General features: G+C 46.7%; 1 protein-coding gene and 2 non-coding genes across 5 annotated transcripts in view; all 3 read left to right on the top strand.

Annotated features, from left to right (window-relative positions):
• The window catches only part of atg16l1 (ATG16 autophagy related 16-like 1 (S. cerevisiae)), a 51,528-nt gene that overhangs the window by 21,198 nt on the left and 13,626 nt on the right, over positions 1–16,704 (top strand). For all 3 annotated transcript variants that reach the window (XM_070883326.1, XM_070883325.1, XM_070883327.1), the window contains 7 exons: positions 647–749; positions 4,079–4,184; positions 5,935–6,005; positions 6,637–6,708; positions 8,972–9,092; positions 11,637–11,742; positions 14,990–15,139. In XM_070883326.1, coding sequence (XP_070739427.1) covers positions 647–749; positions 4,079–4,184; positions 5,935–6,005; positions 6,637–6,708; positions 8,972–9,092; positions 11,637–11,742; positions 14,990–15,139 — 729 coding nt within the window. The remainder of the gene's footprint in view (positions 1–646; positions 750–4,078; positions 4,185–5,934; positions 6,006–6,636; positions 6,709–8,971; positions 9,093–11,636; positions 11,743–14,989; positions 15,140–16,704) is intronic.
• Positions 4,846–5,116, top strand: LOC139266486 (small Cajal body-specific RNA 6). Its single transcript, XR_011593730.1, has one exon. It is a non-coding gene; the product is annotated as a small Cajal body-specific RNA 6 (non-coding RNA).
• Positions 7,214–7,478, top strand: LOC139266485 (small Cajal body-specific RNA 6). The gene has a single exon (XR_011593729.1). It is a non-coding gene; the product is annotated as a small Cajal body-specific RNA 6 (non-coding RNA).

The following is a 16,704-nucleotide window of genomic DNA, read 5'->3' as shown; positions in this document are numbered from 1 at the left end:
TCCCGTGTATTTTTTCAAATCAGATTCCTGTGAATCTACCACAGGCCACATCCCAAACATGAGCACTAACAGCCTGCCCCAAACTGGCCTTGTTCACTCTGTCTCTGTCATTTTTCTCTCTCCTTTTGTGCTGGTTGCAGTACTTTGGGCACCATTTGCTCTCCAACAACTCGACTCAAGTGGCCAATCATTGTGTATGACAACAGATTACTTCAGTGTAGGGGAGGGACCTACTCCTCACCTGCACAAGCTCAGTCTCCTGCCGGATCATTGTATAGTGATCAGCTGAGGAACCTCTGGCTGACTTTCGTCTCGTCCCGTCCCCTCCCCGCCCAAGACTTTGAGACCAGTTGTTGTCCCGGGTGAAGCTAACACCACATGGACCGGCCGTGGAACTGGGCCTTCTGGTCCGAACTCAGTTTCGTAGAGAACCGCATTTGTCCATTGAGCCATCGATGGCATTTGTGTCTCATCTAGATGAGTTAATGCACCTTGCTTCTCTTTCCCCCCCACCCCCACTTCCCATCCCATGCCAGACCCCTGTATAAATACACACTTTGCTCTAAGTTTGTGTTGGTACCTGATTATTTTACAGATTCTGCAGGTGCTGAATAAATGAGATATTCTTTATGTTTACCGCCATTAGAAAACGTTCGCCCACGTTGCACGGGATTGTGACCGATGCCCCTGATGTCCGTACGGGATCGTGTAATGAGATGCGACTGCCCACCACAGCACTCCACGTGTTTGTGAGTATTCAAACAAAGGGATGGCTAAATAAAGACGTGATGGCGAAAGCAATCGAGGATATGCTGATAGGGTTAGATGAAGTAAGGTAGGCGAGGCTTATATGGAGCATATACACTGGCATAGATTGGGCCAAATGGCCTGTTTCTGTGAAAAAGATTGTTAGAAAGCAAAGATAAAATCCTGAATTGGCAGAAAAGTTGCTTTGAAATGTGACGAACGAATGACTTCTGCCTAAACAGCACCTTATCACACCTCTCAAAAACATCGCAAAGTGCTTCAGTAACTTCTGAAGTGCAGTGACTGTAATATAGACTAGAACAGGGTTGCATAATGTACACTATTGGATACCATTTAATGTTTAAGAGTCAGAAGAAAAGGCATGTTTCTTTTTCACGTCCAGAAGGAGACCGAGTGATTTTTGAATTCTGATATCCCAGAGCCCCTGTATAAATACACACTTGGCTCTAAGTGTGTGTTGGTACCTGATCTTTACAGGTTCTGCAAGTGCTGAGTAAATGACACTCGAGATAAAGAGCAGGCATCACAAGCTCGGTGACCTTTTGTCATTCAACACTTTAGTTCTTAACTTGCTTTATGATTTTTTGATAGACGAACATATTTAAAGAGTAAACACGTGGAAATGCTGATCTGGTTTACATTGTGTTGATTGTGACTAAAGTTCACAAGAAAGATATAGATATGGGTGTGCTTTTGGCCCATCTTATCCATTCAAAAAGACTTTACAATCCCATCTATCATGGCATCCAGCTGTAAATGATTCCACTGCTGTTAAACAAATGAATCCTTTCCCTATATTGATCACCCTATGAAGGAGAACTTCCTGATAGTTCTAAATATGCCTTTTACTGCTTTCATTATGTGGCCCTTGCCCTACTGTCATGGTTTAGTTTGATGTAGAGTTTCAGATTTACCTTTTCCATACACTTTGTGATGTTATGAAACCTCTAGAAGGTAACCTTTTGATGTCGAAGAGCTCAAGTTTCTCCAGTCTGTCCCGGGAGCTCAACTAAACACAAAGGATCAGTCTTGTGGCTCTTTGTACCATCACCAGGGCTTGCATGTGTTCATTATGTCTTGATTGCAATTCTGGTATAATTCCTGAGTGTCTTGTTGGAATGTAAATTAACGTTGAGGTCAATGATGATAGACCGGCGGTGTGATTGCACAGGGCGTCATCCCCACATCTTCCTTCCTAGAAGCACCTGCTTTTCCCATCCTGCTTTAGGTGGGCAGTGATGGTAGAGGGGTTCCTGACAGTAACCGACATAGCTACTTCAGTCCTGTGTTTCACAGAGAGATTTGAAACATGTCCACAAGCGATGTCTGACAGGACTAGTCACCCAGAAAGGTTTGAGGATGTGGAGCTGTCTGTGCTGCATGACTTTAAGCTGGAAGCTGAGACCTCTGTTCACAATGTTGGAGAGTGAGTCTAGAATACGTGGTTATAAACGCAAAGCAACTACAATTCAGCAAAGTGTCACTAGCAGTACTTGTTTTAGCCAGTGAATTACTTTTGAAGTGTAGTCACTGTTGTAATGCAGAAAATGCGGCAGCACAGCAAGGTTCCATAAACAGCAGTGGGATAAATGACCAGGTGATTTGTTTTTAGTGGTGTTGGTTGAGGGAATAAATATGGGACAAATCACCAGAGACAACTCCTCTACACCACTTCAAATAGTGCCATAGGATTTGTTACGTGCACCTGAGATCAGATGGGGCCTCATTTTGGATTGAGGATTGGTAAACGGACAGAAAATATTTTCGGGCTGGCAGATAGTAATTAGTGGGCTGCCACAAGGATAAGTACTTGGGCCTCAGCTATTTATAATCTATATCAATGATTTGGATGACAGGGTCGAGTGTAATGTACCCAGGTTTGCTGGCAATATAAAGCTAGGTGGGAAAGTAAACTGAGGAGGGCGCGGAGAGGTGGAAAAGGGTTAAGCGAGTGGGCAACAAGGTGGCAGATGGAATATAATGTGGGGAAATGTGAAGTTATCCATTTTGGCAGGAAGAATAGAAAAGCAGAATATTTTTTAAAAGGTGAGAGACTAATAAATATGGTATTCAGAGGGATTTAGGGGTCCTTGTACACAAATCTCAAAGTTAACATGCAAGTACAGCAAGCAATTAGGAAAGCAAATGGTATGTTGGCCTTTATTGCAAGGGGGTTGGAGTAAATGAGTAACAAAGTCTTGCTGCAATTATACAGGGCTTTGGTGAGACCACACCTAGAGTATTGTGTACATTTTTGGTCTCCTTACCTAAGGAAGGATATACTTGCCTTAGAAGGGGTGTAACAAAGGTCACTAGATTGATTCCTGGGATGAGAAGGTTGTCCTTTTGAGGTGAGAATGGGCCTCTCTCTCCCCTCCTCTCTATCTCCCCTCCCGCTCAATCATGGCTTAGTGGGTAGCATTCTCGCCTCTGAGTCAGAAGGTTGTTGGTTCAAGTCCTAAGAGGTAGGCCATTCAGGACTGAGCTGAGGAGATATTTCTTCGCTCAGGATTGTGAATCTTTGAAATTCTCTACCCCAGAGGTCTGTGGTGCTCATTATTTGAATATATTCGAGGCCGAGATCGATAGATTTTTGGACACTAAGGGAATCAAGGAATATGGCAATAGGGTGGGAGCGTGGAGTTGAGGTCGAAGATCAGCCATGATACTGAATGGCGGAGCCCCGGCTCAAGGGGCCGTATGGCCTACTCCTGCTCCTATTTCTGATGTTCTTAATGTCCCATCTGAAAGAAGGCACCTCAGACAGTGCAGTGCTCCCACATTACTGCACTTGTGTCAGTCTGGATTATATGCTCAAGTCTCTGGAATGGGGTTGAACCTTCTGACAGGCGAGCGTGCTACCAACTGAACCTCATCTGCCACCTATTGTAACTTGTCCCTGTCTACCAGTTTTTCCAAAGCTGCATCATAAGCAGGGATATGTTGAGATGGTGGTTGACTTGGATTTACTGCGCTGTCGAGGGACAGCATGGACATGCTCGCATGAAGGGGGGAATCAGGGAGCACATGACTCCGGGTTGCTCCTGCCTGCCTCTTGGAGCTCAGTCAGTATTGACATTGGTATGCAGTAGGTTTGCATTTAGCTTTCCTCCCGAAGTCACTGACTCATGCCACCTCCTTAACCTCACTCGAGTATTCATCGAGTACATGATGCTTCCTCTTCACTTTGTCACCTGCTTCACAGTGAACTTCCGTTACTCCAAACTCTCTGATAGAGGTGTCCTGACCGAGATGATTCCACAATAATCCATGGTTGTCTCTGACCTTAGCCCTGGATTTTATTTTTCAGGATGCCCATGACGGAGAGGTGAACGCAGTCCAGTTCAGTCCAGGATCCCGAGTGGTGGTGACTGGTGGGACAGACCGGAAGGTTAAGCTGTGGGAGGTCTCATCAGGTAAGTGAGGAAAATCTACCATTAATTCTACAGTATAGCCGGTGAACCGGTTGAGAGGTTTGTTCATCAGGAATTTCTGAGTCCTTTTTGCACACTTAAGTTCATTCTAATACTGAGTACGAGCTGTGGAGCTAACAGGATTAGAGCTGAACCTGACTTTGGTGCCTGTGGCCACATTATTGTTCTATACAGTATGGGTAATCCCAGCAGCTTTTGTAGTTCTTCAGTGGGGAGGGGAGCCTCTGTGGTGTAAAACCAAATGGGGTACGTTGCCATAGATGCCAAGCACTCTCCCAGTACTTCGCCCAGTTGAGAGTCTAGACAGTGAGTATAGGTAGGCTTTTCCATCTTGTGTGTGTGTGTGTGTCTGGGGGGCTGATGCTGTCCTCATTCAACATTATACAAGAACATTTTCCAGGCAGTGATCAGGAACCGTAGCTGAGTTTTACACTATGCCTTCCTGCGCCCATCGTCCCAGGGGCACTGTGATACTTTGTATCCCCCCTCCGTCCCCAATGATGCCTGACTAACAGCGATAACTGGGGATAGAACCTGGCTCCCTCTCGATGTGTCCTTCATTGCCTTGGTATGTGGTGTGGACTGTAATACCGACGTTCTTTCATATGCTAGTGGGTGTCTTTGTAACTGTATAACGTACCGAGGTCAGTGATGATTTGTAAAAGGTCTGATGGCACTTTATTAAATGCCCACATGCCCGCTCCCAGGAGCTCCTGCACTTCCCATCCTGCTGTAGTGTGCTGAGATGGTAGGGGAGTTCCTACAGTAACCGATGCCGCTGTTTCAGTCAGCGTTCTCGCAGAGAGATTTGGAACGTCGTTACAGCGGGCATCTCACAGAACTGCTATCCCAGGAGCTTCGGGTGATGTGGGCTTTATCTATGGTGCATGACCGCAAGTTTTCAAGCTGAGACCTCTATTCAGAATGTGAAGTTGATCTAGCTCCTAACAGAAAATGCAGGCAATGTTAATCCGGTCCAATTGCTGTTTGGTAACCAATATTACACTGCCCGGGACCTGCAAACGAACACTCTTGATCAGCCACTAAGCGATGCTTGGCTCCAGCTGTTTTTTTTTTTAAAGAGTTTTGCTCTCGATCACTGCTGGCAGCAATGTTAGTGGTTTGGAAGATTGCTGCGTAGGGTTTCCCACGTAGTCACCTCAGTACTTTGGAACATCAGGTAGAGCACACACGTGACCTGCTCGTGTCCGCGGAGATGGGTTACAATTTTTTTATGTTTCTTCCTTTACTTTCCTCCATCCCTTTCCTAAAAATTCTGTCTCGTACTCTGGTACAGAGCCCTCCACTCTTGATAGTCTTGCTCAAGTTGATCGTTCTTCATGTGGGAGACCAGTGAGTGAGTGGGACGCGTCTCAACCCAAGCCTGCCCTTGCTCAATGGCCACAAACAGCAGGGGCGGCCGAATCGCCTGGCTGACTTTCGGCTCCCTAACCCGGGGCACTGAGGCCAATCACAGCGCCCCGTCTTGCTTTCTGAGACGTTATACAGGGAGTTTAACTCTATCGAACCCACTCTGTGCCTAGCCTGGGAGTGCTTGCTGCTGAGACTGGGTGCCTGAAATGGAAAGATTCCAATCGCAGCACTAATATCCCTTGCCATGAATACAAATTCATCCAAAAATATTACATCAAATAATAAGAGAGAGTTTCATGGCAGGACATGGGCGAGCTGTGACACTGAGTACTGATATGCTGCTGTTTGTTTTGTACAGGAAGGTGTGAACTGAAGGGCTCTCTGACTGGCAGTAATGCTGGAATTACCAGCCTTGAATTTGACAGCACGGTATGTGGGAGTTCATCTATTTTTATGACTTTTTGCCAGAGCTGCAAGCTTTTTACTTTTTACCCAATAATGTCCCTCCTTTCCTGAAGTGGATTTTCCAAGGGTGTCGGCAACCCTCCAGTACCTCAACTAAGTGGTCGTTCTCTGTGTGTGAGTCAAGAAAGTGTGTGTCCACAGGCCAATTTACCATGGTGGGCATAACGACTGAGCCTGATCCTCTCTCTCCTTGGCCATTGTCTGCGTTAGTACTCACCAGGATAGTTATCAGGAGCAGGGATCGGAGAGTGCTTAATGGGGCAGTGTAGAGGGAGATCTAATGTGTATCTAACCCATGGCACGTGGTCTGGGAGTGGTTGATGGTTCATTGTAGAGCTTTACTCTGCATCTTACCCATGTTGCAGTTGTCCTAGGAATACTTAATACCGATGTTTCCTCCCTCCCCTACACACACACACACACACACTTTATCCAGGGGCATTAAGAATTTCAGTCTCAACTGCTATCCTAGTTGAATTAACAGTATAGACTCAAGTCAAACCTGTACAGTTCACGCCATTCAGTATTAGCCATGGTTTAGTGATGTAGCTCAGTTTGTTTGTACAATACTGAAGATAATGGTGTTTGTTTTCAGGGTGCGTATTTGCTAGCAGCCTCCAATGACTTTGCCAGCAGAATCTGGACAGTGGATGATTCCCGGCTACGGGTAAGTAGAAGGTGCTTGATCCTGCTCTCAAACCTGCCCTTGTTCTTCTGACCTCGAAGCTTGGAGCTTCCTCTGAACGCTCCCTGTATTTAGGATCTTGTGATGCTTTGGTTCTTGATGAGAACTGAAGGTATGTTTGAAAGTGATAAAACATAAACCTGGCTTCTGAAGGAGCGAAATGTTTAGCGGTCACTTTCCCTAGATGGTTCCACCAGCACGTGATCATAAATTGACTACTTTTGACACCTCAATTGGTTCACCTCTTAACCACCTTCTGTTGAAAAGGCCCCAGAGTCTCTAACTCTCCCATAACTGAAACCTCTCATCCTTGTTATCATCTTGGGGAATCCCTCTGCACTCTCTCCATGGCCTTGGCATCCTTTCTAAAGTAAAGTCCAAAACTGAGTCATTTAGTCCAACCACGGCCTGGACAATGATTTGTGTAGGTTTTTGTGACGGTTCTGCTTAATTGGCAAACAGAACCACATAAAAGCTGCCATACCGAGGTCGATGATGATAGGTAAAAGGTCTGACTGCACAGGGCATCATCCCCACATCCTCGCTCCCAGGAAACCCTGCAATTCCCATCCTGCTGTAGGCGTGCTGCGATGGTACAGGAGTTCCTGATAGTAACTGATGCTGCTGCTTTAGTCTGTTGGCGAGATTAGGAGCATGTCTGCAGTGAGCATCTGACACAATTCATTACTCAGGAGTGTTTGGTGATGTGGGGTTTGTCTCTGTTGCCTGACTGCAAACTGTAAACTGAGACCTCGCATCGGAGGGGAGTCTTGCACCTGTAACAAGCTGACGTTTGGTGTGTGACTATAGGAGGGGAGAGGGGGGGGGGTGGTGGAGGAGGAGGGGGTGGGGGGGAGGAGGAGTGGGGGAGGGGGGGGGGGAGAGAGATGTTGGTGGTGGGGGAGGATGTCTGGAAACAATGGGGTGTTGGCAAGATGTGAGTGTACTTGGGGGGTACAGCGGTGTGGGAGGATTGTGGAGAGGGCTTGTGAAGTCTAGAAACATTCAGGGGAGTTGGATGCAGGTGGAGTTTGGAGTCTGATAGTATCCTGGTTAGGGAGGAGGGATAATGAAGAATGATGGCTGTAAGCCTTTGTCAGATCCCTTCCTGGAAGTTTGAATCTAACCTAGGAACTATTTAAAGTGTCGATATTCTAATTGCTATTTGGACTTGTGCAGGGAGGGTTGCCTGGAGTTTACACCTGGCAAGAAGCCACATTTTCACTGTGTTTAGGAGGTGACACAATGGAGAACAGTGCTACCCAGCTTGGAGACCTAAGTCAGGTAGCTTAGAGGGAGCCAGTCAGTCAAGTGCGAAAAATGATCAGAAATATATCAAATAGGCTTAAAAATAAAAAAGGCAGAACACTCTGGATGCTGAAAATCTGAAATATAAACAGTAAATGCTGGAAATACTCAGTATCTGTGAAGAGAGAAATGGAGTTAATGTTTCTGGTCTGTGACCCTTCGCCAGAATTGGAAAATGTAAAAGGTTTAGAAATAGCTAGTTTAGGCTTGTCGCAGATCTTGGTGGGAAAGTGTTACAGGAAGTGGTTGGTTTGCATAAGACTTTATGCATATGTTTCAGTGAATCTCGCATGGTACTTGTGGTAAATCAGGTGATATCCTGTTTTATACCATTAAAAACACAATGTGTCTTTAGTGTTTTTAGCTGATGCTGTAGGAGAATACCTAAGTCAGTTTTGCACCTGATTTGGTCTGGGAACCATTTGCAGCTCACCTGCCCTTCACCTGTGACCTCCAGTAGAATTACTGCTCCATGTGTCTCCAGGCTTCTTTTCATGGCCAGTGGGATGCTGACTGAACTGGGATTTGGTGCTATTCAGTCTCTTTTTCTCTTCTAGCCAGGAAAGGAGTGCTGTTGGGGATTTCGGATTATTCCAGCTCCCAAGTCAAAAAGTCCCGCTAAAATAGCACTGGAGGTTCCATATTTGTTTTTCTTTTCCTCCCTATGGAGAAGTGCCTGACTTCCACGCAACAAACACCTATGGCTATATGACTGAAATCTGGCTAAGCGTGGGAATCACTTACTCAATCAGTCCTGTGTCCCATTACTTCTGAGAGTGGCCTTTGAGCAAGACATTGGTCTGGATTGTGGTCTTCAAGAAAAGCTTTTACATTGCTTTAGAGAAGAGTAGAGCAGTGCAGGAAGCTGATTGCCCTCCCTGTACGTTATAGATTAACATTGACTTCTTGCTCCTTGTGATTTCTCTTTCCCTAACAGCACACATTGACGGGACACAGTGGGAAGGTTCTATCTGCGAAGTTCCTTCTGGACAATGCCCGGATAGTATCGGGCAGCCATGACCGGACACTTAAACTGTGGGACTTGAGCCGTAAGATCTGTAAGTAGGAGTGATATGAAGGATAAGCGGCAAGAAACAATATGCAATGCATTCCCTTTCCTATCCAGAACAACCACAGGCCAAGCTATGTTCTGGTTTGAAACAGCTTAAACTAGTTCAATCACCGGCCAAGTGACCTACCAACCACTGTAGCGCTGAGCCATAAGCACCAGAAAGTCACAGATTTCATTCCCGCTCACTAGCTAATTTCACCAATTAGGGCCATTCCTGGCCGTTCAGGAACTCCAGCGTTGAAGGGCGGGATTGGGCTTGGCTGTGATGCTTTCCATTATTCAATAGCCCACTTTCACTTGCTGTCAGCAAGTAAGATATGGGAAGGCCATTGGTGCCAGTGAAATATTACCCCAGCAAGAGGCAACACCTTCAGCAGAGGAGAAGGGCAAATTAGAGAGGGGGGGGAGGGGAGGAGGAATGAAATTCAGAGCAGCCCACCATTGCCTGAAGAAAGAAAACATTCCAAGAGAAAAGCCTTCAGCAGAACTCATAGGGTTATGCCTGAAGCATTAACCCGTGTCTTCTGATGGACCTGTGTTGCATTTCCAGCAATTTCTGTTCAGATTTCTGGCATTTGTACCCCTCTTTTTCACAAAGTTTCCTGATGTAAGTTGGAGTGAAGAGCTGATTGGAAACGATGTACCTTCCTCTTCACCAAACCCACCCCACTCCAATTCCCTTCTGTCACGACAGCAGAGTGAGACACCAAAAATATAATAATGAATAATCAGCATGGATTCCCAAAGGGCGAGTCTTGCTTGACCAATCTCATTGAATTCTTTGAAGAAAGAGTAAACATGGTAATGCAGTAGATTTAATTTATCTAGATTTCTGAAAGACCTTCGATAAGGTACCACATAATAGAATAATGAATAGGGTCAGAAAATGCGGAGTCAGGAGACAAGTATCAGAATGGATAGATAGTTGGCTTCAAGACACAGGAGAGAGTAGGGGTAAAGGGTAGCTATTCAGAGTGATGGAAGATGGAAAGTGGGGTCACACAAGGATCAGCGCTGGGACCAATTTTGTTCACAATTTATACCGATGCAATGTCCCAAATCCGGAACTCCGAAAACCGGATATTTTGCGCATAGCTGATGGGAATCGCCTGGAATCAGGAATTATTGTCCGAAAACTGGACATTTTTGAGGCAAAACCCAAAATCCGTCGAGGATTCCAGATTTCAGACAAGAAAATCAAGTCTGAAATCCAGAATCTGTGCCGGATTTAGGGTTTTGCCGGATTTCGGACTACGCTGCTCAAAGCCCGGCACAGATTCGGTTGAAATTCCGGATTTCAGACTTGATTTTCTTGTCTGAAATCCAGAAAAACCGGAACGGACTCGATCCAGAGGATTTAGGATGTTGTACCTGTATTAACAATTTAGACTTTAGAATAAAAAACACAATTTCTAAATTTGCGGATGATACCAAATTAAGGGGGATGATTGTCAATACTGAGGTGGACTGCAATAAATTACAAGAAGACATTAATAAATTTGGAGAACTGGCAATGAATTTCAACACTGATAAATGTGAGGTCTTACATTTTGGTAAGAAAAATAGGGAGGTTACATATTCCTTGGAAAATAAGAATCTAACTGGGGTAGAAGAGCAAAGTGGGGTACAAATACACAAATCACAAAGTAGCAATACAGGTTAACAAGGCCATAAAAAAATCAAACCAAGCACTCTGGTTTATTTCTAGAGGGATAGAATTGAAAAGTAGAGAGGTTATGCTAAGCTTGTATTGAACCTAGGTTAGACCACATTTGGAGTATTGCGTACAATTATGGTCGCCATTTTATAAAAAGGATATAGAGGTACTAGAGAGGGTGCAAAAAAGATTTACAAGGATGATACCAGAAATGCAAGGGTATACCTATCCGGAAAGGACGAGCAGGCTGGGTCTCTTTTTTTCTCTTGAAAAGAGAAGGCTGAGGGGTGACCTAATTGAAGTCCTGCGTTTGGATCCAGCCTTGATTGACACAGGTTTTTCATGTTTGCTGGCTTGAAGCATCCCATGTGAAATGAGTGGCGGCAGTCTCCACCAGTATCGATCTATAGTTCAAAAATGGTCCTAATTTGACCCTAGTTGATATCCTCGCTGAATCCACAGGACAGCTGGTACATGAGTGATGCTCCTCCAAGGGTTGTGCTCAGGCACAGTGTTCTTGCAGTGTACTAGGAGCTTTCTTCTGTATCTGACTTGTGCTGTGTCTGACCTAGGAGTGTTTGGGCCAGTATAGAGCAAGCTTTACTCTAACCCATTCTGTGCCTATACTGGGAGTGCTTGATATGGTAGTGTAGAAAGAGCCGTAGTCTACATCTGACCCTTACTGTACCTAATCTGAGGGAGCTTGATCCTGACATGGCAAAGTGTTCTGTTCCCCAATACCTTGAGATGTACAAATATAACACACAAGTCATTTGGGGCGGTGGGGGGTGGCGGAAACAGAGTAAGGCTCTTCAGGAATATTGGTCCATCTATTTCCATCTCTTTATTCAGTGTTGATCCTTTTTCTTCCAGGTATAAAAACTGTGTTTGCTGGCTCCAGCTGCAATGATATAGTTTGCACTGAACAGTGTGTTATGAGCGGCCACTTTGACAAGAAGATTCGTTTCTGGGACATCAGGTGAGATGATGGTGATTGGTCTACCTCCAGAACCACTTAGCGGCTTCTTGAAAATTTACCATGTTATGAACTTAAATGCCACAAGGCAAAGTATTGTAGACTGGACAGTTTAAATGACTGATTATTCTGAGGTAGAAAAGTCTCGCGAGATATTATTCAAGATCCTTAAAGGAATAGACAGATTGAACCTTAGAATGTAATTGAGTTTACCACAAACTAGAAGCAGGGCTACAGACTCAAGCTTAGAATAAGGAAAGAGCACAGAAAGTTGTGCAAAATTGGTGAACATGTTTGAGAAAACTGCCCGTGGTGTGTGTGTGTGGGGGGTGGGGGGTGAGGTAGGGGTTAGTGGATGCAGATAATTTGGTTAATTTTAATGGAGAGTTACACAAAAACATAAGAAATAGGAACAGGATTAGCAGCAGTGACCAGCACACAGTCACTGTGGAGACAAAGTCCTGTCTTCACACTGAGGACACCCTCCCATCGTGTTATGTGGCACTACCACCGTGCTAAATGGGTGGATTCGGAACAGATATAGCAGCTCCTAACTGGGCATCTATGAGGCGCTGTGGGCCATTAGCAGCAGCAGAATTGTATTCTACCACAATCTGTAACCTCCTGGCCTGGCATATCCCTCACTCTACCATTACCATTAAGCCAGGGGACCAACCCTGGTTCAATAAGGAGTGCAGAAGAGCATGCCAGGAGCAGCACCAGGCGTACCTTCAAAAAAATGAGGTGCCAACCTGGGGAAGCTGCAACACCAGACTACATGCATGTTGAACAGCGTAAGCAGCATGCTATGGACAGAGCTAAGCTATCCCACAATCAGTAGATCAGATCAAAGCTCTGCAGTCCTTCCACATCCAGTCTTGAATGGTAGTGGACAATTAAACAACTAACGGGAGGGGGAGGCTCCATGAATATCCCCATCTTCAATGATGGCGGAGCCCAGCACGTGTGTGCAAAAGACAAGGCTGAAGCGTTTGCAACCATCTTCAGCTAGAAGTGCTGAGTGGATGATCCATATCAGCCTCCTCCTGAGGTCCCCACCATCACAGAAGCCGGTCTTCAGCCAATTTTATTCACTCCATGTGATATCAAGAAATGGTTGAGTGCACTGGATATGGCAAAGGTTATGGGCCCTGACATTATCCCGGCTGCCGTGCTGAAGACTTGTGCTCCAGAACTAGCTGTGCCTTAAGCCAAGATGTTCCAGTACAGCTACAACACTGGCATCTATCTGACAATGTGGAAAACTGCCCAGGTATGTCCTGTCCTCAAAAGGCAGGACAAATCCAATCCAGCCAATTACCGCCCCATCAGTCTACTCTCAATCATCAGCAACGTGATGGAAGGTGTCGTTGACAGTGCTATCAAGCGGCATTTACCAATAACCTCCTCACCGATGCTCAGTTTGGGTTCCACCAGGACCACTCGACTTCAGACCTCATCTCAGCCTTGGTCCAAACATGGACAAAAGAGCAGAATTCCAGAGGTGAGATGAGAGTGACTACCTTGACATCAAGGCAGCATTTGACTGAATATGGCATTCAGGAGCCCTAGTAAAACTGAAGTCAATGGGAATCAGGAGGAAAACTTTCCTGGCTCGAGTCATACTTAACACCAAGGAAGGAAGGTAGTTGTTGGAGGTCAATCATCACAGCCCCAAGACATCGCTGCAGGAGTTCCTCAGGGCAGTATCCTCGGCCCAACCATCTTCAGCTGCTTCATGAATGACCTTCCTTCCATCATAAGGTCAGAAGTGAGGATGATCCCTGATGACTGCACAGTGTTCAGTGCCATTCAGATAATGAAGCAGTCCATGCCCGCATGCAGCAAGACCTGGACAACATTCAAGTTTGGGCTGATAAGTGGTAAGTAACATTCGTGCCACACAAGTTCCAGGCAATGACTATCTCCAACAAGCAAGAGCCTAACCACCGTCCCTTGACATTCAACGATATTACCATCACCGAATTCCCCACCATCAGCATCCTGGGGGTCACCATTGACCAGAAACTTAACTGGACCAGCCACATAAATACTGTGTCAACAAGAGCCAAGCCAGAGTCTGGGTATTCTGCAGCAAGTGTCTCATCACCTGACTCCCCAAAATCTTTCTACCATTTACAAGGCACAAGTCAGGAGTGTGATGGGATATTCTCTACTTGCCTGGATGAGTGCAGCTCCAACAACGCTTAAGAAGGTCGATACCATCCAGGACAAAGCAGCCGCTTGATTGGCACCCCATCCACCACCTTAAACATTCACTCCCTCCACCACCGGCGTACTGTGGCTGCAGTGTGTACCATCTACAAGATGCACTACTGCAACTCGCCAAGGCTTCTTCGGCAGCACCTCCCAAACCCACAACCTCTACCACCTAGAAGGACAAGGGCAGCAGGCGCATGGGAACACCAACACTTCTAAGTTCCCCTCCAAGTTGCACACTATCCTGACCTGGAACTCTCTCCCTAACAGCACTGTGGGAGTACCTTCACCACACGGACTGCAACGGTTCAAAAAGGCAACTCACCACCATCTTCTCGAGGGCAATTGGGGATGGGCAATAAATGCTGGCCTTACCAGCCCATATCCCATGAACGAATCAGTCCATACAGCCCCTTGAGCCTGCTCTGCCTTTCGTCAAGATCATGGTTGAACTTCTACATCAACTCCACTTTCCCACCCTATCCCCATATCCCTTGGTGCCCAGAAATCTATCAATCTCTGTCTTGAATGTACTCATCAACTGAACATCCACAGCCCTCTGCGGTAGAGACTTCCAAAGATTCACAACCCTTTGTGAAGAAATTTTTCCTCATCTCAGGCTTAAATGGCCAACCCTTATCCTGAGACCATGACCCCCAGTTCTAGACTCTCTAGCCAAGAGAAACAACCTCTCAGCATCTAACCTGTCAAGCCCTCGAAGAATTTTATACTTTTCAGTGAGATCACTTCTCATTCTTCTAAACGCCAGAGAATACAAAGCCATTTAGATAGATATTTAAGGGAATGGACAACTGAGAAGTATTAGTTTTGGGATTGGTGGACTGCAGAGTCTTTTCCAGTTCTGTACTTTCCCATATAACTTAGAATACATTCTAACAATGAGCTTCACTACTGAACAGGACAGTGAGTGAGACATCGGGCTCCATAAATAACCTACTACTGGATCTCCACAATCTCAGAGGGTGTTAACTTGTGTGCATTGTATTATTTTGTCTCTACTCTGCCCCAGGACGGAGAGTATTGTGCGTGAGATGGAACTGCAGGGTCGAATCACAGCACTCGATCTCAGCCCAGAGCGCACAGAACTACTCACCTGCTCCAGAGATGACTTGTTAAAGATCATTGACCTGCGCACAAATGTGACCAGACAGTCTTTCAGGTAATTGTAAGGGGTGGCCCAGGCTTAAACTCTTTATACCTGGCACTCAGTGTCTGTCGTCCAGTTTATATCTGGGAATCTATGTCTGCCCAGGCTTAAACGCTCTATACTTGGCACTCGGTGTCTGTCGTCCTGTTTATACCGAGGATGATTCAAGACTGTTTACATTTAGGAATTGCTGTCTGTTTCCATCTGTTTATACCTAGGGATCAGTGTCTGTATTACTATGTTTATCTCCAGGAATTGGTGCCTCTCTCTGGCTCGTGTGGTTAATTGGTGCCTCTCTCTGGCCTGTGTGGTTGATTGGTGCCCCTCTCTGGCCCATGTGATTGATTGGTGCCCCTCTCTGTCCCGTGTGGTTGATTGGTGCCCCTCTCTGGCCCATGCTGTTGATTGGTGCCCCTCTCTGGCCCATGCTGTTGATTGGTGCCCCTCTCTGGCCTATGCTGTTGATTGGTGCCCCTCTCTGGCCTATGCTGTTGATTAGTGCCCCTCTCTGTCCCGTGTGGTTGATTGGTGCCCCTCTCTGTCCCATGTGGTTGATTGGTGCCCCTCTCTGTCCCATGTAGTTGATTGGTGCCCCTTTCTGTCCCATGTAGTTGATTGGTGCCCCTCTCTGGCCCATGTGGTTGATTGGTGCCCCTCTCTGGCCCATGTGGTTGATTGGTGCCCCTCTCTGGCCCATGTGGTTGATTGGTGCCCCTCTCTTGCCCATGTGGTTGATTGGTGCCCCTCTCTGTCCCGTGTGGTTGATTGGTGCCCCTCTCTGGCCCATGTGGTTGATTGGTGCCCCTCTCTGGCCCGTGTGGTTGATTGGTGCCCCTCTCTGGCCCATGCGGTTGATTGGTGCCCCTCTCTGGCCCGTGTGGTTGATTGGTGCCCCTCTCTTGCCCATGTAGTTGATTGGTGCCCCTTTCAGTCCCGTGTGGTTGATTGGTGCCCCTCTCTATCCTGGGCGGTTGATTGGTGCCCCTCTCTGGCCCATGCTGTTGATTGGTGCCCCTCTCTGGCCTATGCTGTTGATTGGTGCCCCTCTCTGGCCTATGCTGTTGATTGGTGCCCCTCTCTGGCCTATGCTGTTGATTAGTGCCCCTCTCTGGCCCGTGTGGTTGATTGGTGCCCCTCTCTGGCCCATGTGGTTGATTGGTGCCCCTCTCTGTCCCATGTGGTTGATTGGTGCCCCTTTCTGTCCCATGTAGTTGATTGGTGCCCCTTTCTGTCCCATGTAGTTGATTGGTGCCCCTCTCTGGCCCATGTGGTTGATTGGTGCCCCTCTCTGGCCCATGTGGTTGATTGGTGCCCCTCTCTGGCCCATGTGGTTGATTGGTGCCCCTCTCTTGCCCATGTGGTTGATTGGTGCCCCTCTCTTGCCCATGTAGTTGATTGGTGCCCCTTTCTGTCCCGTGTGGTTGATTGGTGCCCCTCTCTGTCCCGTGTGGTTGATTGGTGCCCCTCTCTGGCCCATGTGGTTGATTGGTGCCCCTCTCTGGCCCGTGTGGTTGATTGGTGCCCCTCTCTGTCCCATGTAGTTGATTGGTGCCCCTTTCTGTCCCGTGTGGTTGATT

This window comes from Pristiophorus japonicus, chromosome 6 (genome assembly GCF_044704955.1).
Source record: "Pristiophorus japonicus isolate sPriJap1 chromosome 6, sPriJap1.hap1, whole genome shotgun sequence".
NCBI lineage: Eukaryota > Metazoa > Chordata > Chondrichthyes > Pristiophoridae > Pristiophorus > Pristiophorus japonicus.
This window is presented reverse-complemented; position numbering and strand designations above follow the sequence as displayed.